This window comes from Amphiura filiformis, chromosome 1 (assembly GCF_039555335.1).
Source record: "Amphiura filiformis chromosome 1, Afil_fr2py, whole genome shotgun sequence".
In the NCBI taxonomy this organism is placed as follows: Eukaryota; Metazoa; Echinodermata; class Ophiuroidea; order Amphilepidida; family Amphiuridae; genus Amphiura; species Amphiura filiformis.
Genome location: NC_092628.1, coordinates 34,697,230 through 34,722,688, shown reverse-complemented (window position 1 = coordinate 34,722,688; position 25,459 = coordinate 34,697,230). Strand labels below are relative to the sequence as shown.

The 25,459-nt window shown below is 36.4% G+C and overlaps 2 protein-coding genes across 2 annotated transcripts in view; one reads left to right on the top strand and one right to left on the bottom strand.

Annotated features, from left to right (window-relative positions):
- Positions 1-256: 256 nt before the first annotated feature.
- LOC140158599 (thyrotropin-releasing hormone receptor-like) lies at positions 257-1,327 on the top strand. Its single transcript, XM_072181758.1, has one exon. The coding sequence runs from the start codon at positions 257-259 to the stop codon at positions 1,325-1,327; it is 1,071 nt and encodes a 356-aa protein (XP_072037859.1).
- A 1,447-nt stretch (positions 1,328-2,774) lies between these two features.
- LOC140146083 (uncharacterized) overlaps positions 2,775-25,459 on the bottom strand; it is a 34,202-nt gene continuing 11,517 nt past the window's right edge. Inside the window, 4 exon segments of the mRNA XM_072167838.1 lie at positions 2,775-5,767; positions 5,770-5,818; positions 6,200-6,403; positions 7,101-7,245. Of these exon segments, the coding sequence (XP_072023939.1) occupies positions 5,607-5,767; positions 5,770-5,818; positions 6,200-6,403; positions 7,101-7,245 (559 nt within the window). The 3' untranslated portion in view covers positions 2,775-5,606.

Here is a 25,459-nt window from a genome sequence, read left to right as displayed (position 1 = left end):
TGTTGTTGAGGATGATAAATCATCGTCCTAGTTTAGTGCACAATTAGAGACAATACTATTGTAACTAAACTATCTAGTTTCAGTAAAATACACGTAATATGACTTGCTTTATTTTACTAAATAAATTTTCCTCGATTGAATAAGCATAGTACTGTTGATTTTAGTCACCTAATAATACTTCCCATGAGCACGATTGTTATTTTTGGTTAATTTCACCATTATATTCAACTCTAGTTCATTATATTTGGATGAAATCATGGATCGATGTGACCTCAACTTTACCTCAGACCAATACCAATATTCGACACTCTCCTGGTCTGTAGTCTTAATCTTCGTTCCTTTGGTATCAGCATTTGGAATCTTCTGCAATCTGACCTTCATCTTCGTCGTATACAAGGTTCCGTACATGCGAAATATAACCAACATATTCTTGGTGAACTTATCCATAGCCGACTCGTCGTTACTTGCTGCTGGTGGTATTCAATACATCGGTGACTATATAGTATCTCCCAAGTATGATCTTCAATTTTCGTTTCATACGCTCTTTGGATGCATCGTGCCCGATTTTATGACGTATCTGTTTTTTAATGCTTCACTTTGGATTATTACTGTGGTCAGCATCGAACGCTACCTTGCCATCTGTCGACCTTTATGGCATAGACGTAGCAAGAGTAAAAGGAGAGCACTTCGCATGGTAATGGCAGCCTGGATAGCCTCTGCACTCTTCGCAAGTTTCTCAACACCTAAAACGGTGCAGTGGTACTGCCTCATTTCATCTAATGCAAAGATCATACAGCGTGTTCCTGCCTGCAGAGATTACTGTGACTCGTGTCATAAAGTTCTCAACATTTTGGATTTAACACAGTTTGTAGTAGCCCTTATCGTCAACACAGTAATGTATGCGTTGATTGTGTTGCAACTGAGCAAATCACCCTTTAGTGATCAAAACTCACCTGCAAGTGAAAACAGGGCAAATCAAGCGCGTAATGCAGTAGCAAGAATGCTGATAATCAACGGAATCGTTTTCTTCATCTGCCTCTTTCCTTACTCGATAATCAATGTGATTCGTATTGGTGAGGCTTTTCATGTGTTTGTAGTCAATGCAAGTTGGAGGTATACATTAGCTTGGGTGGCTCGGATATTCTTTTTAATCAACTCAACCCTGAATCCGCTGGTGTATAATGCAACCAATGCCAGATATAGATTAGCGTTTAAACAAGCGTTTGGTTTGGAGAAGAATCATGTTCGCAAGGATGCTGCTTTGCTTGCAACAAACAGGGCAGATATCAGGAAATCGCAACTGAGCAACCGATGCACAAGAATATGAAGAAATGGAATCGTTGGAAGGCCAATATTACGGTCACCTGTTTTACTTACATGTATATTACTGAACTTCAAATTGCTATTTGTAACACAGATTTTGTTACATTTCATTGCAATGAACAATGATGACAGTGAACGAAATAAACAGTTTATTCATCGGAAGCAAGGAGATCGGGACTAACGCAGTAAAAACTATCGCTCTCTGCGCTGGAGCGTAGCGCACATTCAATCGATTTGAAAATTTAAAAAAAATTACACAGGAAAATTTCCGAAATGGCTCACTGGTCAGACCGATATTCCGAATACCGTAAAACCTCGTCTACAAGCATATGTTCGTGTTTTTGATGAAAGCTGAATTAATCCAGACGCCCTCCCTAAACAATATTATAACATTATGGAGTTTCAGCAAAAAAAGTACCGATACAAGCATATACAAACAAGTATTATTGTATGACGCAATCTATTGTATTGGCACACTTACGGCTGTTTCGTATTAATTTAGCTTTCTTCAAAAACACTCTATATGCTTGTAGACGAGGTTTTACGGTATAGAAATAGTAGTCGAATATCGGAATATTAAAAGGAAACCATTCGGACATATTACCCTTCTGGACAAACACCTGTCGGTTTTATGAACTTATTCGGACAAACGAGTTTCATAAGTCCTGGGAGTAAAGACTTGTTTATTTTTGTGTAGTTTTTAGCATCTAATTGTGTTTCAATGTAACAAAAGAAATCAAATTCAGATTTAAAGATAACAATAATGGTCACAATCAACATTGGCTACATCGATACAATCTTCGTCAAAAGTTTTGTAAACATATGTACAAATTATTTGGTGTTATGGCCTTATTTTCGCGCTGAAATGCCGTTTTCGTTGGTGTTAAGCAAAAAATCCTTCTCTAACCTCACGTCTAACCTCCCAAACCTACCTCCCCCTTTCCCACCAATCAATGTTGGGTACTGCTAGGCACATGAGCAACATTACATGATTCAACATTATTTGGGAGAATTAACGCTCATTGGTCGATTAAAAGGGTCCCAACACGTTTGACGAGGATTGTGGACTAACAAAAAATCGTACGCGTTGGTGTGACAGCGTTTCTTCGCCAGGGTTCTTCGCAATTCGTTGACACTTCTATTCATTGTCAGCAGCTTTGGTGTCATTTTGATAAATGATTGGTTTAAAAGATGTTTTGACTGGCACTATAGCAAATGTAGCACCAACTTGAGGTACATATTAATACAACCTTTATGCACATCTTGCACTGTAACTCAGAATACAATTTGCCGACTTAACGAGCGGTTTGTGGTGGATGGTCACAATGTTATACACAGGGCCGGCGGAAAGGTTGCGTGTGATGGCAAGGGTATACAACCCTTTGTGCCGGTCCTGCCAGCCACATAAAGAGATAAACCCACAAAAATATAAGCATCCAGAGAGTCAAAAATACACATTATTTATATATATAATTTTATTTTAATCTATATCAGTGATGTCAGTGATTCTATAATTATTATAGACTTCGTATTACAAAATACATTAAAATATTTATTGTGTTCAAAGTTTTCACCACCATGTGGTAAAATGAGACTATCATAGACTGCTCTACTAGGGCACCGCAGTTAAACGTTTTTACACATTATTCTAGAACTGAGCATACGGAAAAATACTATCTTTACACTAAATATGAAATTAAGGTATTACATTTACTTAACCCCCAATTGCACAATAGCTGCTAAATTCATCAGAATTTATTTATACCGTGGATACATGGAAAGTTATTTATTTTAACTTTTATACCATCAATCTGATCATCAATAATTTCAATAATTGTATTAACTATCTTATCTACCTTTCTCAGTAAATACGTCTACGTTATAAAAAAAAGAGTAATCTGTTTTCGGTACACAAAAATGCTTACATTAACTTGAATTCATACTTAGATCGCTAGCGACAATCAATTCATAATAATGCGCTTGGTCTTTTCCAAAGTAACGTGAATAAAGAAGTGACTATAATGCACTGATTATTCATATGATATCGAAATCGCTTGTATAGCTAGCGACTGAAGTATAATTTCAGATGTAATGTGCGCCGCCAGCGGATCAGCATGGAATGTTTCAAATCGTTCTAAAAAACTTCATCAGAACGTCAGGCCTCTCTATGGAATGGAATGCTTATAACGTATTTAAATCCTAAAGAAATGGTAATTGTATCCCCAATGCTTTAGCCCGCAATATGTACAGCAAATTGTATGCAAATATGTACAATGGAGTCTACAACAACCGCGGCTTTTTTAAAACAGTAAAACGAAAATACTAGGCATAGTAATAGGTAAAAACCGCAGTAATTACTATTATATTACATACTATATTGGTATACATATTGGAATATATCCTTAAATATAAACAGTGTATTATACGATCACTGTGTTGAAGATTAGACGACATAGACATTAACACCGATTAACCAGCAAGAAACACATCCAGTCCATGTCTTAAACACAGCTCTATTTTGAAGAAGGTTTCCAAGTTAAACAACAATAATTTAAAACAATGAAGTATACATTATAACCCTCGACTTAACACGCTATCGCTGCTGGATGTCTGTTTATTCAGATGTACATTTTTTCCACACGTACTCCCAACACTTTCAACGCTAAAAATAATACACGTCAAACGTTTAAAACACATCAAAGGCACAAAACGCACATTTTCATCAACACAATTACGTTTTCTTCAAGCGAACATATTGTTTTCTTAATATATTTTCTACCATCCGTATACACTTCACCTTCTATTGGACTTGTTCTGAGAGGTACACCTCTAACCCGTATTTTCGTTCTCTAGCTCTATATCATAATGTGTCATACAGGCACAGAGCTACTATGTTGTACCTGAGCTGGTAGTCTTTTTCTTGACCCTTTCTTGCTCTCTTATTCTACTCCCTGTCCTTACCTCTGTTCTTCTCACTCTCACTCTTCTGAACGAAGAAAGTCTTTACATACTGTGAAACAAAAATGACCACTTAAAGAAGAACCCCCACTAGAGTAGTTCTTCTGTGGTGAATCAAATCTGCCTGGTTATTAATCAGGGACAAGGTTATCTCTGAATTTGGCAGGTGCCAATTGATTCAATAACATTAAAACATTAATTAGCACCTGTCAAATTCAGAGATAACCTTATCCCTGATTAATTTGGTAAACAGGCAGGTTTGGTTCACCCCAGAAGAACTGCTCTGACGGGGCTTTCTTTAAGGAAACTTCTGAAACTCCATGCTGAATGAATGCAGATTGCACAATTAACAACGGAATTTATGAGGTGGGCATTAGTATGCACGACTCAGGTAAGTGTCTCGTCGCCGACTTATTTCAAAAGCAATGCAACTCGTAAACGCGAGTATAAACGACGGAGGCACTTATGATGCTAAAAGACACATGCGGTATGCGACAAAAATGTCCACTGTAACATGAAAATCGAAATGATTTTGACTTGAGGCTCTTTATAAAAGCTTCGCACTTTGGGAACAATACATACACCTGTGAAATTCATTCATAAGAATTGCAGTAAGAGCTTTTGAACAAAATATGAGACCTGCTCTGTAAATGGAATGACCTATTTCATGTATTTTTTGTAATAAAATGGATGAATTGTTTTTTGTACTGATATATTTAGAACTATTATCGCCGAATATTTTGTACCTTAGGTGATACATCATACTTATTGCATTTCTATAACAATGAATAACACTTGATTCAATAATAATATAAATCATTGCAATTAAACCCGAAATCATGAACAACCGTCATTCAGACTTAAATTATTTGATTCTTGAAACTACATTTACATATTCATCACTATTTAAAATTAAAACAGAACTTTAAAACATTATACAAGTAAATAATACCACAGCATTTCTACAGGAATACTACAACTAAATGAATAAGTTTTAATACGTATACACAATAATTATACATAATATTTAGTAAGAATTCTTATAGTCGGCGATGCCGAAAATCCATTTTATCCACTGCATGAAGAAAAAAATTAAGCAATTCAATTGGTTTTCAAAGAGTCACTTGGCTCAAATTCGTAAATACCAAAAACCTACGGTTGCATTGAAGATAAATTGACTAAACTGATGTTCCTGCCGTCTGTTTCCGTCGTCTTTTCCCGCTGCTCAATGATAAACTACCTTAGTTGAACGACGAATAACCATGGTAACATCTACGATACCATCAGACAAAGGAATTAATGTCCCATCTGTTTAGTATACCTCCCTACGTTCTTGCTGCAACTGTAGGTGGCGGTATTTTAGTAGGGATTGGTGCGATGACGCCATGTGGAGGTCCAGGAGTAGCAGGACCTGTCCTGGGTCGGCTGTCGCATTCACCGTCTCGGCAAGCTTGACACAATGTAGCATTGTGTTGCGTTCGGGGTTTCCTGCTCTGCGATCGTATCGTATTGGTGGTTTCACGAATCCATAGTATGTCTGCAATGGATATATAAATAATATACTTCACTACTAATATATATGATTGCTCCAGGGGTAAAACATATTGTTCTTAGCATTCGTAAAGCAACAACTATAAATCTTCAACAAAATAACAATGTTTCGTAATTCTGAAGCAAAAAAGAGTAAAGTATTAAAGAGAATAAAGAGTATATTCAACATATCAAGTTCCAGCTATATTATATTTTTATTTTACAACTCCAGAGAGTGTTTATAACTCGTTGAAGAGTACTTTAATAGCTTTTAATAATTGATCTCTAATATACAAAAAGTATAAAGAAGCCTAAGAAATAGGTTTTGTATTATGATGGAGGTACGGAGGCCAAGTTTGTGTGTTGGTTGCCTGAGTTATTCGTTTACCTGTCCGATCCTGTTGTACAGATTACATAAGACTTTGTTTACTTCTTCTGGATACCACATTGCTGGTTCAAATATTCCGTTGTTGCATCTCATACACTGTTGACCGTAGAGTTTAAATTGTACATAGCCTTCACAGAATGGTAGGTGAAGAAAATACCAAAACACAACACGGCCTTTCATCGATGTCCACCCATGACCACAGGTCTGATTGAAATCAAAGAAAAGACAAATTACAGAATCATAGAAAAAAATGAAAACATTTTTATTGGAATTTCTTTGAAAGGGTTCTCCTTTATTTCATTAGCATCAGCAATAACAAAAACAATGTTGATGAAATATATGTGCTGAAAAAAATAATTAAAACATGAGTAACACATTCATGCATAGAGCCATTTTTTCAAAAGCTCCACCCACATTCAAAACTGATGCATTTCAGTTCTGACCAACACCTATTGGTATTTAGGTTCAGTACATATCACCTCAAACTTGTATAATAATTATTATTGTTTGTTTATGTTTGTGCCTTCATGTAAAGAGTATCATTTCACGTATATCAAAAGAAATGAAGTGGCTCAAAGAGTTTCACCGTGAATTCCAAAACAACAATGGCATCATGGTGATGCTAATATTATCTGTTTGATTTGCTCAAGTATTAACCAATTCTGACTTGATCTTGTTGTTCATATTGTTGATGTTGCTGATGTTTTTGTTATTGTTGTTATTGCTATTTAATGTCGATACTTTGGCATTACATCTTTGTTTTATGATTTTGGATGAGGTATTGAGATTGGAGGCAGGGTTATGTCACTGCTTTTAAATGCTGGGATTGTGAAACGCCAGGGTAGGATTCTGAGCTAGGATTGGAGATGGGTAAACAACTCCCCATAATTATGTTCATTACCTGACAGCAAAATCTGACTTTTGCACTGTCTTTGAAGCGCCTCCATCGTGGAGAAGGACACATGTCTGTCGGTGAGAGGTACCAAATGTGTGGTAGGTATGGAGCGAATACTTTGGAAAATTCACCGTGCCATATCTCATCCATTCTGTAAAAAATAATAAAACAAACAAAGATATCATATTAAAAGTTAGTGAAAATCTGGGGTGACAATAATACAGTTCAGATCTGTTAGTGGCAGTGCCATAATATTAGATATACCGGACTCACGAGACCGGATTTGCAATCGAAGTATTCTGGTCCACTGAACAATGTCACGGTAATCCGGATGAAGTTCTGTCAAAGAAAATAGATTTCTGAACGGGATTTGAATTGAAAATATAATGGAAGAGTGCAACATTTGGATAAAGTTTAATGCGAGAGTGTCATGTCATCCATTCAAAGGCCGCGACCCAGTCCGCGACCAGGAAGTGATATTATTTTCACTAGTCAACATTTGCATAAGAACCGCATAGTCGGAGGCAAGGTTCATTATTGATGGGAGTTATTAGTAATAGACAAGTTTAGCGTAGTGGTATTATATAGGCTCTTAACTGTTAATCCAAAGGTTGTGGGTTCGAACCCTGGTAGAATTTTAATTGTAATAAATGTGTTTTTCTTTTGTTAAGTAATTCTGGTATACGAATACTAAACATGCTAAACTTGAATACATTTCAACATCTGAATATTTTGACCACTGTGTTTAATTGCCGAGGTGTAATAAATATTGTTGGTGTCATTTATTCAGGAATTACGATAATTATAGGTTAATACACTTGTTGAGAGTGAAATTATACAAAATAGAGAGCTTGCGAAATGGCGTTACTTTAACTTTAACTTTAACGTCTAGAGCCAGATTATAGAGGAGTATGTATTCAAAAGCACCGTGGTTTTGAATACATAATCCTCTATAATCCTCTAGACGTTAAAGTTAAAGTTAAAGTAACGCCATTTCGCAAGCTCTCTAATAAAATACACACGTACTGCTGAGATGTTGATGCGTCTAATGCGGGGTCTAATGCACGAGCCCCGAAGTACAAGTGCATTATTTTGTACAATTTCTCGAGAAACAAGTGATACTCATTTATTAACCTATTTCATACACGAGAAACAAATTTCGCTACATCAAGAATGTTCTTGAAAGCTGGTTTTTGATCAAAATGATAGTGTCTTCGGAGCTGAAATTTCACCAAGTGTAGTTCAAATAGGGACAAAAAATGCTAAATATTTTTCCGAAAATTGCAAAATAGAGAGTATAGAAATTGAAACTACAAACAGCTTAGAAGCTCGAGAGGACCCGGAAAGGTTAATAGTCATCGCGGCACATGTCCATACCACCCGACAATGGCAGTATCCCCTCCTCCCATGACACGGTATAAAAAAACAATTGTCTTGCATTTTAATCTGTTAACTGAACTGGGCGATGTTCAATTTGAATCATAAGAAAACATTTAACATGCATTGTTTGCCGTTGAAAAACGAGACAAGTTGACAATGCATGTTTTGAAGAACACAATTGAAACTAAACTAAAACATATCAATCAAACTAATATGACATAAAAACTAAAAAAATGCAAATAATAATAAAGATTGCAAATGCGCATCCTTGACTTCAAATTTTACAAGATCAATGTCACGACGCATTGATAGATAGGCTATTTCAAATGTGATTTATGATTTAATTTGATGTCATGAAACACGATATCAATCAAATCAGATTGTGATTCGCTAATAAATTCAAAAGCTGAAGTTGTATAATACATCGAAATGTCAATCCAATCATAACAGTATAGTCCATAGTAATATAGGTCAATAAGGTCAAATTATTCATTTCCATGTAAATGTCTATAATGTCTTCCTCTTATGTAAAGCTATGTCACAAGTTTACCCATAGCTGGGCATATACTTTCCTATTTCAGGACCAAGCTACTTTACTTTCAAACATTTACCTCGCCCGGCTCTGCTAATTCAGAAGACAGTTTATGCAATGATCTAATAATTTGGTATTTCTCTGTTGTCACTTGAGCCAGGCACTTGAGTTTCTCTGCAAAGCGAATTTTAATTTTTGCGACACAAATGGACATATGTGGTTCTGGCTCCTTTTTTCATAACCATATTTTTGTTTTTGTTTTTATTTTGTTTTTTGTTGTTGTTGTTTAGTCGTATGTATTTTTTGTTGTTGTTGTTGTTGTTGTTGTTTTTTGCATTTGAAACTAACGATAGTTATTTTATCATTAACCAATAAATGACATGACGTGGGTTGGCAGTAATAGGATCCAATCAATTACTGGTCAACAATATACCGAGGGCTTAGAGCCAGAACCACATATGTCCATTTGTTTTCTCAATTACATGCTACTTATTTCGGCAACAAATGGACAGTTAATTATGCCCTCCATAATAAATGCAAGTGACTTTGGGGTATATGCATGGTCACTTGAACAGTTAGTTAAACGCAAGTGACCATGGTGACCATGTATATACCCCAAAAGTCACTTACATTTTCTTATGGAGGGTAAAATTAACCGTCCATTTGTTACCGAAATGAGTAACATGTAATTGAGAAAACAAATGGACATATGTGGTTCTGGCTCTAAGCCCTCGATACGAACTAATGACTTGGGAAGCATTTCTTTAGATCGGGGCTATTACACAGCGACTATTCTGATGATGAATCATTATTTAAGGTCCGGTAATAACAACAATGCATGACTGTACCAATCATATGAACCTTTAGGTAGGCTGCAGGAAGGCCAAAGAGTCATTTACAGGGGATATTCGTAAAATAGTTTTAGGCAAATGTGAAAGATTACCCTGGTAAAAATATAATTACATAATTACAAAGCTTCCTCTCTGAGCAACGAACGTCCAAAAGCACCTTTATCATCTTTGCCTACTATTCTGCGATGGATCAAATGGATGTTCAAATTCCAAATGATCAACAATCGCAATTTAAGCTAAAGAAATGCTGTGAAAGAAATGAATACATTCTTTGTGTGGAATTTTGCTTCTGAAAAATGAAAAATAATAAATTATTGAGCAAATACTTTCTATTATATAATGTACATTGTACAATGTACCTGCATCTACTCGGTGTCAACTAATTAACTACATTTGTTGATATAATTTTATTTCATAATGTTATCTGGAAAGCTTGCTTGAACATTTTAATATGATTTTTGTGGACAAAATACCTTTCAAATGTCTTAAACAGAGTAATAACAAAAACATTCTAAAGATATGAACTTAAAGATTTCGCGGGACCCGCCATTTTTGACACTTAGATTCCTGAATTTATTTAAACACATCTATGAAATATGCAACTTTGCAATAATGACAACACAGAATTTGTGATAGACTTAAGATTTAATCTGACGATAAACATGATAAAGCCCAATCTCTTGGGAATTTTATCTTCTTTTACGACAGGGCTCTTTAGGTTATTTTAATAAAGATATATGTGATATTAAAACCATAAAAAATATCGCTGATTCGTTAATTTTGTATTTCTTATCGTGTTTACGCACTTAAAAGTCCCATTCAGTGATTTGCAATTTACATGATATAATTATAATTATACGCAATAATATTAATACACTTTCCGTAACCACACACTTATGAAGGGAATCGTGATCCTAATTTTAATTTGGATGGGAATCATGTACAATTTGAAAGCAACAAAAAAAAACACAACTAAAAGCACTTGGTGTAAAACTTGTGGCAGTATAAGCCAATGCTATCAAATTAGAGCAACATGGAATTTTGACGTAATTAATTCCGCTCTCTGACTTGGTTTGAATCTATTTGAATAAACTGGAATTGGCTACTTGGCGCACATAGGGTGTTCGTTTACAATGAAGCAACAAAGAGAAACGTCTGTAGAGTTGCTTACTTTTGACTAAGTATCCTTTCAACAAGTGAACTAAAATAAACTAATTTAATATGAAAATCTCCTGTTGTATTTTAAACGTAATTTAAAACGTCCTCGTGCATGTGTCGTAATACAATGACAGGGGAAATCCACCTTTGCCTGAAATTTAGACAACGTATCCTATTGACGTTTGACAATAAAACCATATCATCAAACCATATCAAACAACATAACACAACAGAAAATCTAACATACAAAAAATGCTGTTAACTTTGCTGGAGTTCCCAACTATTTTGGGAACCCCACCTAAGTCAGTCCATTATTTTGTAACCATGTATCGTCTCTCAATCCACGTTTTGAGCCCCGGTTTGCGACCCCATTTCCCCCTGCCCATTTCCCCATTGGTCAGTGTTGGTTGGCAACTCCTGCTAAAGAGTCCATCATAATACTTGTCCGACAGCGAAACCATTGAGCGCCTCAATTTGCAGTCACCATTCCGGGTCATCATTGGAGAATACATTGATCATGGAGCTACATGTAAGCAATTCATTTCAGCCATCTGCAGCGTGACTTTTACTAGAAATGGGGATAGCCTAACAATTAGGTCAACGATGGTCATGGTGTCACGTAATTGCCACTGATATAACATTGATCTATATTTTCTTGACGTTTACGTTTATCTCAACAAAAGTAAAAGACGCTTAGTAATATTTTTGTTTTTTGTTCATATCGATAAAGAAAATCAATAAGAAGGGGTTCGAAATTATGCCCTGTGTGCTTCTACTTCTAAGTACTTCATATTCTATCCACAGTCGGCAATGTGGTACACAGTTGTTTTCACTTTATCTAAGCCTATATTGGTGATGTTTTTTCATCATCTCTGAAATGTACACTTCATGCATCCAGTGTATTCTCATGTTGTAAAGCGTGATTGGTAATATAAGCCTTATGAAGCCAGTAAGCTTTTTCATTATTTTAATTAACTTAATTTACTATATTTCCTTTTAACACCTCCAGTTTCCTCTTATTATTTTCCAATCTAATCCATTTGGCTCTACAGGTTTATGCTGTATGGAAAATGCTATGATCTACTAAGTTATAGAACACAGCATGAAAACGTGATCAGGTTTGATGCCAAAATGTGTGTTGAATACATGTATATTTATGCATGGCTATCTATACAAGGAGCATCTTCACTATTTCATTAATCCTCATTCCTTATCCCGTATCCCCCAGTGTGGGTGTGTGTATGTGTTGTTGTTTTTTTTGGAGGGGGGTTGTTGTTGTTGTCGTTTGTACCTCGGCCTCGCTGCTCGGCTTCACCTAGCCTCCCTCCACCCGAAAACTCCAAAAAGAGGTATGTATACCTTACTCCACTAGCTTTTACTATTTTCAATTAACAAAATATGTTTTAAATGAAAATGTCCCCGCTGGATATCCCGTGCCTGTGCACAAAGCATATCGGCACATTTTCTGTTATCTTACTTTAGTGTATCGTCTTTTATAATATTTGTATAAAATATGATGTTAATTATAATCGGTGGTTAAATGGATATGATATACATGTAGTTAAAACGCTACATGTTGCCCTTCCCTAAGACTTCAAATATCAGGAAGGGGTTAAAAACTTGCCAGGCCCAGCACACTGATCTCGCTATGTCGTGATCCCGGGTAGTGATTCACTGTATTCCTCTCTATGAGTCAGATGCGTTAGTTCTTACACATCGGTTTAAAATAGACGCATCACATAGACCTGAACTATCGTGACATTTAGCAAAACTAAAGTTCCAAGCATGGTAAAATAATGAAAAGGCTTATTTCGTGATTTTGTGAAGTCAACGTAAGTCAAGTCCATAATTAGAGATGGTAAACATAATTGTGTCATATACATGGTTGCAGCGATTTGTCAATGGTGTAAGAGATTTCCCTATAAAGGCTCATTCCGTGATTTGCTCATCCGGATGATCCGCGTAAAAATCATCAAAAATCCGGTTTTGACACCCTTGTTACTGTCATAGATGTGCTAGCATCAGGGGGGGGCAAGGGAGGCAACTGCCCCCCCTGTGAAAAGGATCACTGAATAAGCCGTCTCCTGCGAATGTTGTACATGTATTACTATTAACGATGACGAGTGACGAACAGATCTATATACAATTGTAAGGGATAATGGCCAAGGATTTAGAACATTCGTAGATAAGAATGACCGAACCGCAAAGCTGTACTCCTGCGCAATATCATTCAACTGACATTATAATATCCCTTCAAAAGTAGTACTTAGTAATTCTATTTTCGTGGTTCCTTATTTTGTAAACTCTTGTAATAACAAACAATTATTTTTTGTGCATGTCCCAAAGTACATTTATACAAGAGCAGGGGCGTATGCGGAATCCATTATACCCTTTGCATGTCTTAGGCATTAATGTAGACCCAGGGTGCGCACCCTTCGCACCTCTGGAATACGCCCCTAAAGAGACTTACAAGTACCAGTTCAGAGATTGCTTGCAACAAAGGCTGGAAAGCCTTAAAAGGATTTTGGCAACGTATCTGTTTACTGTATGATGAAGCTCTCTCACTGCAAATTGTCATCAGACACTTGCACTAAAATTTTAAACAAGTATCGGCCTAATACTAAAATATAATAGTTCCTTCAAATTCCAACCAGGGCATAACTATGTTCAAGAACCTCTTTACCGTAATGACATTGTCACTTACTCAAATTTGACCTTGAAAATTATGGAAGAGAATACAAAAAATTTTGAACCTATATTTGACTCATTATGTAACAATGACTCCATAATTTGTCATTGTAAATCATTAACTTTTTTATACCTTTTATTATAATATGGGTGTTTCAGGCCCGGGGTTTCAGGAAATTAAGGCTTCTAATTTGTTGATGGATTAGATTGTCATCTCAGCAAACACAGAACGTTTTTCTCATTATTCGCAAAAGGTTAGAAAAGGTGGACAGAAAACGTGAAAATATCGGGTATATAAAGGTATAAAACGTTTTCATAACATTCTAAAGCATTATTTGAAAACTTGCTGCCGAACTTGTATCATAATGATATTTAAATTTTAACAAGATATTTTGTAAAATGTTTTTTTCAAAAATAGTTTACAATAACATGTAAAAATGTTTTTGTAGTGAATTTTTATACACAATGTTTTAAAACATTTTCCTGACCATTATTTATCCCGACATTTTAATGTTATTCGTTTTCACTTAAACCCAAATCCAAAATACAACCCGTTTTGTGTTTGCTGGGATTGCCACGGTGTTTCATCATCATCATCTCAACAGACATCAATGTCAAGGACTGTACTGTTAATTAGCATGACACTGAGCTCGATCGGTAAGACTCTGATGGGTGTGATAGAACATGGCTGTCAGCGACTCGAGCCCGCCATCCGCCAGCAGCATTCAGGGGTGGTGGTTTGTAACATCCAGCACTAGACCAGGACAGCACTCAGGACCACGAGTTCGAACACCGCAGTGTCTATCTGCTGTCTGTTCTCGTGGAAAAATTGAGCTAACTGGAAATTCCCCTGGGCAAGGAACTAGCTGCTAATTGTTTCGGTCGGGATCTTTTAAGGACTATACCCTAAGTATTAAGTCTGAATAATAATGTCGCACCTATAGGGTATAACTATACTGGTACCCTGATTCGACTGCTACTTGTAAATGACTTGAATGTCATTATTATCACGTTGAACACCTATTTTATCATTGACAATAAAGGTAGTCACGCTTGACGCATGAAAATAAATAACAAATATTGTGGTTTTCATAATGAGTATGTTCCAGGGTCCGTCAAGGAAAACGTCTGTCTCACATCGTCACACAATATACGCATTTTGACAGATAATACTACTTTGACTTCCGTGTTTGGTATAATGGAAATCTAGCTGTCAGTGGCGTAGATTTCTTTTTGACATTGGGGGGGGATGAAGTTGGAAAAAAATATTGAAGTATAGTCAATCCAGCACCCTTTGGCGACATAATTAGTTTATGATATAAATGCGCGCGAAGCGCGCGAAAATTTTTGCTATTTTGAAGCTAAACTGATGAAATATGGTGTAAAAGTAGATTAAATTTGCACTTTTGGGGCTAAAATGGGCAAATATGAGGTTAATTTGGTCAGAAACCCATTATCAGGCGTCAACATTGGGGGGATGATTGTATGGACCATCCCCGTGGCAAAATATTGGGGGATAAATCCCCCATCCCCCCGGATCTACGCCTATGCTAGCTGTGGTCACAACAAGAAAATAAACATACTAACTAAATCTCTAAAATTCAACGGATCACATACTGCAGTTACTGTCCGTTTTCCTATACACAATACACAGTGCTCTTTCCCATTGACGCGTGACCTCTACAAATAGCCCTACGTTAAAAGTATGGGGATATGACTAGTTAACGTCGCTGTGTGAAAAATAACCGGCCAATATTAAAAGTACTCTTCTAAAGTTCTAGAAAATATAGTTTTTAACATGTCCTAAATTTTAGCTAATTTAGATGTTTGGAAATATTCGTACTTTGGTGTTTTAGTTAATGTTATAGGTAATAGTACATTGCCTAGTTAACGTCGCTGTGTGAAAAATAACCGGCCAATATTAAAAGTACTCTTCTAAAATTAATTCTAGACAATATAGTTTTGTAACATGTCCTAAATTTTTAGCTAATTTAGGTGTTTGGAGAGGGTCGCACTTTTGTGTTTTAGGAAGGATATGTAAACGACAGATAACACCAAAAATATGAAGAAATTATTTCCAAACCGTGTTAAGTCAACAATCATTATGTTGCTCATTTTCAAGAATGCTGGTTTACAAAAAGCAGGCAATTGTCTCATTTCGTGAACAAAGGTACACATACCATCAGAGGATGATTTAAGGAAGCCCCATCATGCACTGTAAAAGTGTTATCACTAGAGTTTCAACTGCCACTTTACTTTTCAAATCCCATTGAACTCTGTGCAAAAGATGTTGTTTTAGAATTGCCCGTGTGTCATTATTACTTGGTCGATTTCAGATCTAAAGTGATGTATGCATGAAGGATAATTCACACCTCTGTAGATAACATAAAATGTGAAATCGACTGGTATTTTGAATGTGTATTTATTGTAAATATATCAGTCCAAATTCAAATTTAACTATGCACGTGTGTATGCAGTGGGCGGGCAGTGGTGTCATGTTCACTCACACAGCTGTGCTAACCGCAAGACTTGCTGGGAAGTGCTTAAATCATCCTCTGACATACCATTGTTTCCTTTCGTTTCCTTTATAATCGGTTACCCAACTGAAGCTATAATACCAGCTTTATTGCGATATCGCACATGAAAACAGACACTTGTGCACAACCAGAGAAGATCCGATTTAATCAGTTGAGCTGTTTCAATGAGTGTTATCTTGGTTTAATAGCTTTTAATGGGGTTAAGTCCTGCAAAGGTCGAGATGAATTCTACTGTAGACATGACTGCATCATGAACCGATTTCAGAAAGAGGAAACATTTTAATCTCGGCTCGGAGCCTCGAATTTTGGGTCCAAATCCTATTCACATTATAGAAGACACACAATTGTTCAGGTTGATTGAAGCAGAGACCAGAGTGAAACACTATTCGAGACACGAATTAATCAAGAATGAATATCGATATTTTGTTACACTTGAAAACTTGCATGTTCCCGCTAGACTTTATGACTCAAATTAGCCCTCCGGATTGGTTCATTCAGTTTAAGAAATTGACCAAGAAGAATTAAAAGAAATAATAATTAATCATTGGCAATATTTCGCATGAATAGCGAAATTGGCGCAAGCATGTAATCTCGTCGTTTGGACCTTGGCCTCGCTGATCGGCCCCGGTGATCGGCTTCGCCTAGCCTCCCTCCACCCGAACACTCCAAAAAGAGGTGTGTATACCTTACTCCACTAGCTTTTACTATTTTCAATTAAAAAGGAAATGTGTTTTTAAATGACAATGTCCCCACTGGATTGCCCGCGTCTGTGCAAAAAGCATATCGGTACATTTTCTGTCATCTGGATTCATCCTTACTTTAGTGTATCGTCTTTTAATATGGTGCACAAAGTATTAAAGAACACCCTTTTGTATAAAATATGTTGTTGATTATAATCGGTGGTTAAATGGATATGATATACCGAAAACGTTACATTTTGCCCTTCCCTAAGACTTCGTATTATCAAACTTGCCAGGTCAAGTCCATAATTAGAGATGGCTTACATAATTGTGTCGTATACCTGGTTGCAGCGATTTGTCAATGGTGTAAGAGATTTCCCTATAAAGGCCCATTCCGTGATTTGCTCATCCGGAGGATCGTAAAAATCATCAAAAATCAGGTTTTTGACACCTTTGTTACTTGTCATAGATGTGCTATCATAGCCTGCAAGTGGTAAAGCTGAAAGCCGTGTATTAAAGTAAAGACAATAAGACATTTTACATGAATCGGTAATTTTTCCATTTAAGTAGTGATATTAGCTACATGTATTTGAATGGAGCTTCAACTTTGTCAAAACTGCTATTTTCCTCGGTTTTTCTTTTGTTTTTTACCAAAATTGTTGATCTCAGAAAAGATTAGCCCTTTGCATGTCTTATAGGCATTAATGTAGACTCAGGGTGCGCACCCTTCGCACCTCTGGGTTACGCCCGTAAAGAGACTTACAAGTACCAGTTCAGAGATTGCTTGTAACAAAGGCTGGAAAGGACTGAAAGGATTTTGGCAACATATCTGTTTAGTGTATGATGAAGCTCTCTCCCTGCAAATGGCCACTTGTCGTCAGATACTTGCATTAAAATTTTGATAATTTTAACAAGTATTGGCCTAATACTAAAATATAATAGATCCTTCAAATTCCAACCAGGGCATACAAGAACCTCTTTACGCGTAATGACCGAATCCCTGGACCGAACACTACTCACCATGTTTTTTGAAGTAGAATCGATCTTGTATCATCACCCCTTCCCAATATTAATCATGTTTATTATAGGTCCAATCAATGTCCATGCTGTGGTGGAACTCGAACACCCGATATCAAACATTGTCGAAGTACTTCAAATGGGTGACGATTTCGTAAATCATTGTGTCCAAAATGTCATGATTGTTTTAAATAAATAATAAATAATAAATTTCGGATTTTATTAATTAAACAAAAAACCTTTGACAAATGCTTAAAAACAAAATGACCTCAGGTAACTTCTAACTTCTGCAAGTGTGCTTTTTATTTATTAGTATCAATCCATTTATGAGCATTGCAGCGCAAGTTTGAACCAGTAGTTTGATGCCGCCAGGTGGCTTCCCCAACTGAAAACTACAACCTAAAAAGGTTTAAAACAATCACCCGGTTGTCACACTTTTTATCGCTTCAAATTGTTCCAAGACCTGGTATGACCCGGTTGATGGTTTTTTGTTGCTACTGGACCACAGTATCAACAAAAAATGTCAAGGCCGCAGAGCCGGCAGGTCCGAGGCCGGCTTCCCCCATACGAGGCCTAAACATTCCAAGTGGGACCCCAATATAATGGCCCCGTAGGGCAAGAAAGCAAGAGTAACCTTAATGAAACAATGACCAACAGTAACTTTTATGTAATCTGACGCCACAGAATATATATTCTACTTATAATATTAACATTTTAATCGGAGAGGCAGGAGAGGTGCCTTTTACACTGCTTGCAAGCGGCTTTCCTTTACCTTTTATAGTGCTTATAAGCGGAACGAATGTAAGACAACGGCCTGAAAAAACAGCGGGGCTACGCGGCAAATTCAACTTCATATAGCTATTGCTTAGGTTTCCGATACAAACGTCTTCATGCGAACATTTTTTGCAGTGAAACTATACTAGCCTAAATAATTGCTCACTTAGATAGCATTGTTGATTTCTTGTTGTTGTTAATTTTTATATGATATGTATGCTGTGATTTTAAATCCTGACGATTTTCCAAGAATTCATAACACAAAATGTATTAATAAATTTCCAATATTTTTTCATATCTCCATACAATATTTAACAGTAAAGTGTTAATTAAAAGATATATTCATTAAAAATGAATTTATAATTTAGATATCTTTGCTTTCATATTATTAAAATTGCCCATTGAACGTGAATAATGAAATTAAAGTTAAATGCATTGAAGACCGGCCATCCGCTCAAAGATAAAGCATTGAAACCAATCTTGTTTCCTCTTCTTTGTCATGTTTGTTTTGTTTTCTCACGAATACCACTTTAATTTGGTAAGTACCCAAATTTGTATCAATTGGGTAGGTACCCAAAATGTTATTTTATGTTTGTATCGAGAGTATGACATACAAAGGACACGGAAACGATGGAATTTAATGAAAAACCCCGCATATAGTTGTTATAATGGGTGGGGGTGTGTGTGGGGGGGGGGGTGTGTGTGTGAGGGTGTAGTGCCAGGGATTTTTTTAATTTTCATTAAATTACATTCACTTCCTTATCTTTTGTTTTTCATAGTCTCGATGTAAACATATACCGTATTACAACTAGATACGTCGCGGTTTTCGACGCAAGGCGTCGACTGGGATGCCTCCACCAAGGGGCGATTTAAATTAGGATAGATATTATTTATAATAACCAAAAGTCTTAAATAATGATATTTTACTAGTTGACCTCAAATAACATTTTACCTCAGCATATGACCTTGAAAACCACCAATAGATGAGGGTTTACATAGTGCAGCTATGACCCAAATTTGGTTGCAATAGGATTTGAACTGTTCATACGAGACCAAATTTTAATTTACAAGTTGACCTCAAATGACCTTTGACCTCAGTATTTGACCTTGAACACCACCAATAGATCTATGAGGGTTCCCATAGTGCAGCTATGACCGAAGTTTGGTTGCAATAGGATTTAAACTGTTCATACAAGACCAAATTTAACCAAAGGTCTTAAATAAACAAGTTGACATCAAATAAACTTTGACCTAAGTATATGACCTTGAACACCAGTAATAGATGTGGGTTCCCGTAGTGCAGCTATAACCTAAGTTTGGTTGTATTAGGATTTAAATTGTTCATATGAGACCAAATTTTAACCAAAAGTCTTAAATAATGGTATTGACCAGTTGACCTCAAATGACCTTTGACCTCAGTATATGACCTTGAACACTATTAATAGATGAGGGTTCACATAAGTGACCCAAGTAGCTCCAAGTTTGATATAAAATTGGATCGATTGAGCCCATATTTATTGGTCGAGCTATGAGTTTTAAAATATTGGACGAGACGTAGTCGAGTCCAATATTTTAAAACTCATAGCGAGACAATAAATATTAGCGTAAAGCATCAATTTTATCATTATTATGTTTTGGATCCAATATTTTTACACACTTGGATTCAACAAAACATAATAATGGTTGCAATAGGATTTGAACTGTTCATATGAAACCAACTTTTAATTTTTACGTACTTACGTACGTATGGACGGACGGACGGACAATGCAAAAACAGTTTGCCTCGCGGTGGAGCCATAAAAATAGCAATCTGGGATCTAGTAGAATGGATGCTGATATGGAAGCATTCTCGAATATATATATATTTTGATTGAGTAGTTATATACTAGTATAACAATATAAATATTGATAAACAATTACTTCTGTTTTCGACATAAGATGGGGTGTGTAGGTGGGGTAGGTGTGTGGGTGTGTGAAGGGGGTGTGTTTGTTTGTGTAATGTACTGTAATTCATCTATATATAAACAAGAAACGAACATAGCAAGAAAGCATTCCTTTTCTGCTTCTGATCGGACGCTATTATATTCTTGACAACTGTAAATTAGTCAGATCTGAGGCTTAGGTTCATCGACAACTGTTGCCATAGCCACAAAGTTTTGAATTTAAATATTGTACTGGAATTTACTTTTGCAACGTGCTGCGTTGTTTTTGATACCACCAGAACTCATCAGGCAACTGACCCATTGGGTTGGTCACGTGATACTTGAAAGCGACTTGAAGATCACCGTATGACCAGCCCAGCGGGTCAGTTGCCTGATGAAGTCTGAAGGTATCAGACGCAACGTAGCAAATTGTAAAAGTGAGTTATAGTAAATTTTTAACTTAATGATTTTAACTACTGAATTCAGTATTTTGTTGCAATAGTCATTAGTTTCCGACCATGACTTGTCATGGCTTCCAATACAAAAGGAGTCTAACACTATCAGCTTCTATCTGAGCCTGTACTTATAAGATGCAAAGAGCGAAGAGGTGTATGGTTCTTCTTGCTCCAGGTATTGCTAGAAAGTTTGACAGTATCTTGTTCATCACCTTCTAACTCTATATACATATTGACTAACCACCAGTGACGTAGCCAGGAGTTTTTCAGAGGGAGGGGGGGGGCAAGGGGACCGGGACACGGGAACTTAAATATCTACTATGCCTCCAGAAACGAAAGAACATTTCTTAACAGCTCTTAACACTATAGACGGTGTTTACAAACGTTAAAAAGGCTTAGTCTGAGACCAAATCCCGGACCAAATCCTCAATCTAAATCTAGGCTCAAATACGCCTGGACATAATATGATTAGTCACTGGCCGGCCAGTCTTGTTAAGCATGTGAACATGAGTATCCTAATCTAAAACACTGTCATTTACTAATCATGGAAGTCATGTCTGACTGAGATTTCTTGGAACATGCGACTTCATTTAAGGACATCCGATCGTTATTTTTGTACTAGCAATACAATTACCGTAGTTATAATGTGTTGAAGGCTTCTGCATTTGTATTACTGAACTGGTCACTATATTTTTCTATTGTTTACCAAGTCACATTGATTTCAATCAATTTCATTTCATGTTATGTTTCACTTTCATTTTTTATTCAATTCATTTAGAATTGATTTCAAATTGAGTTGATCTCATTTCATATGATTTCATTTCGATCTTAAATTTAGGCGATTCAAATTAGCATTTTACTTTCACGGTACAAGCTGCCAACAGACGACAAACCTCGATCATTCCTAATTCTATAATTGTTTCCTAATTGAATCCATAGGATAACCACCTACGTTATTAATACAAGTCATCTATCGGGATGGGAGTTTTTTCAGTCCGTACTACCGTATTACGAGGGGCAGTCAGTATGTTCTAAGAGTTGTCTCGTGACGTGGATTTATGGATTGTTTTCATGGCATTTCTCAATGATTACATAAATACTGTACCTTTGTCTTTCATACAACACATGTAAAAATGATATCATACACATTATTACGTAACAGCATTAGCATAAAATCAATAGTCTAGGGACACTGCCAAATCACGCAAAAAGGCGGGCCTTTTAAATTACAGAAAATACACGTGTTTACAATGTCCGAGAACAGCAAAAGTACAATGTGCACATGGCTAGTTTTGGGCAGGAATAAACAGTAGGTCCTCAGTTTGCATTTGGTAAAATATGAGACTTGTCATTAAACTTTGGTGGAAATGGGACGTCTGGAAACTTCAACAACTTTAGGGCTTGAATGGAAGCGAAATTATTCTGCAAAAATGGCGAAAATGAAAAAGCAGTTATTACAAATGACATCAATTATCTCCAAAATTAAACATACTAAAATATAACGACTGGTCACGTGTGAGAGCTGGTACTCAGTGCGATGATAACTGGTGCAAATCAAACAACAATCTGCGCATGCGTAGGTGGGATGACCGATACAACATGGTGGAAATGCTCGAAAATTGCAAAATTCCATGTAAATAGGGCCTAAAATATTACAAAATGCTATGAAAATTGTAATTTAAATATTCATATGAATTTTTATGGATGATCTCAACCTGAAATGAACAGAAAAGTTTAAATAATTAATTTCTCATTAAAACGATGGTCTCTCTCTTTGTACCACTACTTTTTGTATAAATGTAACAATGGTAGAATAACAGTTATATTTTAATCACGGATTCAAATATTTTCTAGGGAGACTCCCGTTTAAATGTTTAGAGATTAGTCAACAGAACTGGTAAAAAAATTTAAATTTCCACGTTTGCTATTTTTGGCAATATCAAGATTTTTAAAGAAAGAAAAGCCTTGTTTTTGTCAAAAATAAGACATATTTGACCACGCATTTTAAATAAACTAAAACCTTTCCAGCCCAACAAACATGGTTTAATGAACTGGTAGTTTGTGTTCTATTACTGTTCCAAACGGCAGCATTCTGCATTCTTTAATTCCCGAGAAAATATAGAAAATACAACAATACCTCATTTCGGCCTCTTATTTCCCTTAACAAAAACGACTCAATTTCACCAGGTGACTCTAGACCATTGATTTTATGTTAATGCTGTTACGTAATCATGTGTGTGATATCATTTTTACATGTGTTGTTTGAAAGACAAAGGTACAGTGTTTATGTAATCATTGAGAAATGCCATGAAAACGATCCACAAATGACGTCACGAGTCAACTCTTAAAACATACTGACTGCCCTCGTATATTATATCTATATAATATCATCAGTTTACATAACTATAGAACCGCAAATGATTTGTAACTGACATTGTTTATTTTGTCAACTTTTTTTGTCGATACAATGTTTCCTAAAAGTTTTATATCAAATATATAAATTAAATGATATTTCATGCCAAACTTAAGTGGCTTTGGTGGCTTTTATGACGTCACAGCAGGCCGGAAGTCTTACATACAGGAGACAAGATGTGCGGCTTATCTGACATGTGCATCTCATACAGACGACGCATGTGATGGTGTTTTCATTTCCAACTCTCTCTCTCTCTTCATGACATTAAAATGGTTAGGAAAATCAAGAATATTATCAAAATAAATTTAGTTATTAAAAAACATTTTGTTAGTAAAAATGTGTTTACACTTGTATACACTTGCAAATTATTTGAAGAAAACACGTGTTTTTGAAATATGACTGACATAATGTCTTGATGCGCAATTTTAATCAGTAGCGGCATGCACCAAGGGGACATGGGAGGTAGTTCTCCTCAATATTGGATTTTACCCCCTAATATGCTCCATTACCCCCCCCCCCCACCCCACCTTGAAAGATTTCCTGGTGCCGCCACTGATTATAACATGTCAACATGGCAAAACAAGATATATACAGAAAGAGACAAACGGGCCATTCAACTCACAAACATTCAAACACATTAATTTAAATGAATGACGTAATATATACCCACACACCTATCTGGGTAGAACAGAGGCCCTGACTGTGAGGAGGTACCGCTCACTATCGTATCCACCCCGTATTCCATGATACTATCCAATCTAGGGTGATCCAGACGTTTCAGGTACAATGTTTGTAATAATTCTATTATAGACACGTTCTGCTGTAGTACACAAATTATGAACGATCCTGGTAAAGATCACACTATTAAAAAATATTTCCAGATGTATAAAAAGGTAGATGACTTTCGTCAAATCTGGCAGACCACTCGGCGTCAAAATCTAGCCGGGTGGACTGCCTAAGTTAAAGACATCAACTCCCTATGATGAAATATATCCAGGTTATTATTTAAAAGCTATGCTGCCAACAAATACACTGTACTCAGTATATTCCTTCCAATAGCGAGTGAAAATGAAGGAAACAGTCTCGTTACGAATCGATGAAGTTCGAAGCCAAGTAAGGCTTGATGGAACTGACACGAGTTCGAATCCTGTCCACGTGTATCGGACTGTGTCGGATGATGATTTGTGCCCACCAGGCCGACAATTGCCGAAAATGTTCTGATCTGGGCCTGTTGTCGGCTCATAACCATAAAGAGACAATAATTATGCCTAATTCAAACGAGTTGGACGACAGTTTGATACGCACCGATCCTGTGAATTGTATCTCACAATACAATGTTTTATTTGTACGTCCAACTATATTTCAGCAGCACTGCTCCGGTGTAAATAAGTAGGTTCCTGACCCTAGCCACACCAAGCAAATCTGCACTTTTGAAATATAACTTTGCAGCAACAGCAACAAGTTTGTTTGTGATTGCCAAGGTACCCAAACCGCAAAAACTCCCTCCTTACTGACTTCACTCCAGATCAGCCTAAGATTGCTCCAAAGTAAAGCGATAATAGAGGTCCGGTGACGAATTCCCTCGCTGACATTCAAACCTGTTCAACTCTGACTCAATCTTAATTCACCGATTCTCCACGCACTTCTTACATACCGGCAATATTGTCTGGTTTCCAATTCCTTCTGACTTAAGGCTATTACAATAACCCGAACAGCAGAAATCTTGTGAATAACAGAACCACACAAGACTTGGAACCTTCTAAAATCTAACAATCTAAATCTTCACCAACAGGACTGGGGAATGACCACAATTTGCCCTAGCTAAGAGAATCCTTCGGCGGGACCATCAAGTAAAGACTGGATAATAATTCGGAAGAGTTGGTTAGTCTATAAATATACACCTTAGGATTTTCGGGCGTGGGTTTGCGTTGATACAGGAAGCAGTGTTATTTGCACGC

Bases quoted from the DNA above. Each gene is read 5' to 3' on its own strand.
- LOC140158599 (XM_072181758.1), top strand. From the start codon at position 257: ATGGATCGATGTGACCTCAACTTTACCTCAGACCAATACCAATATTCG.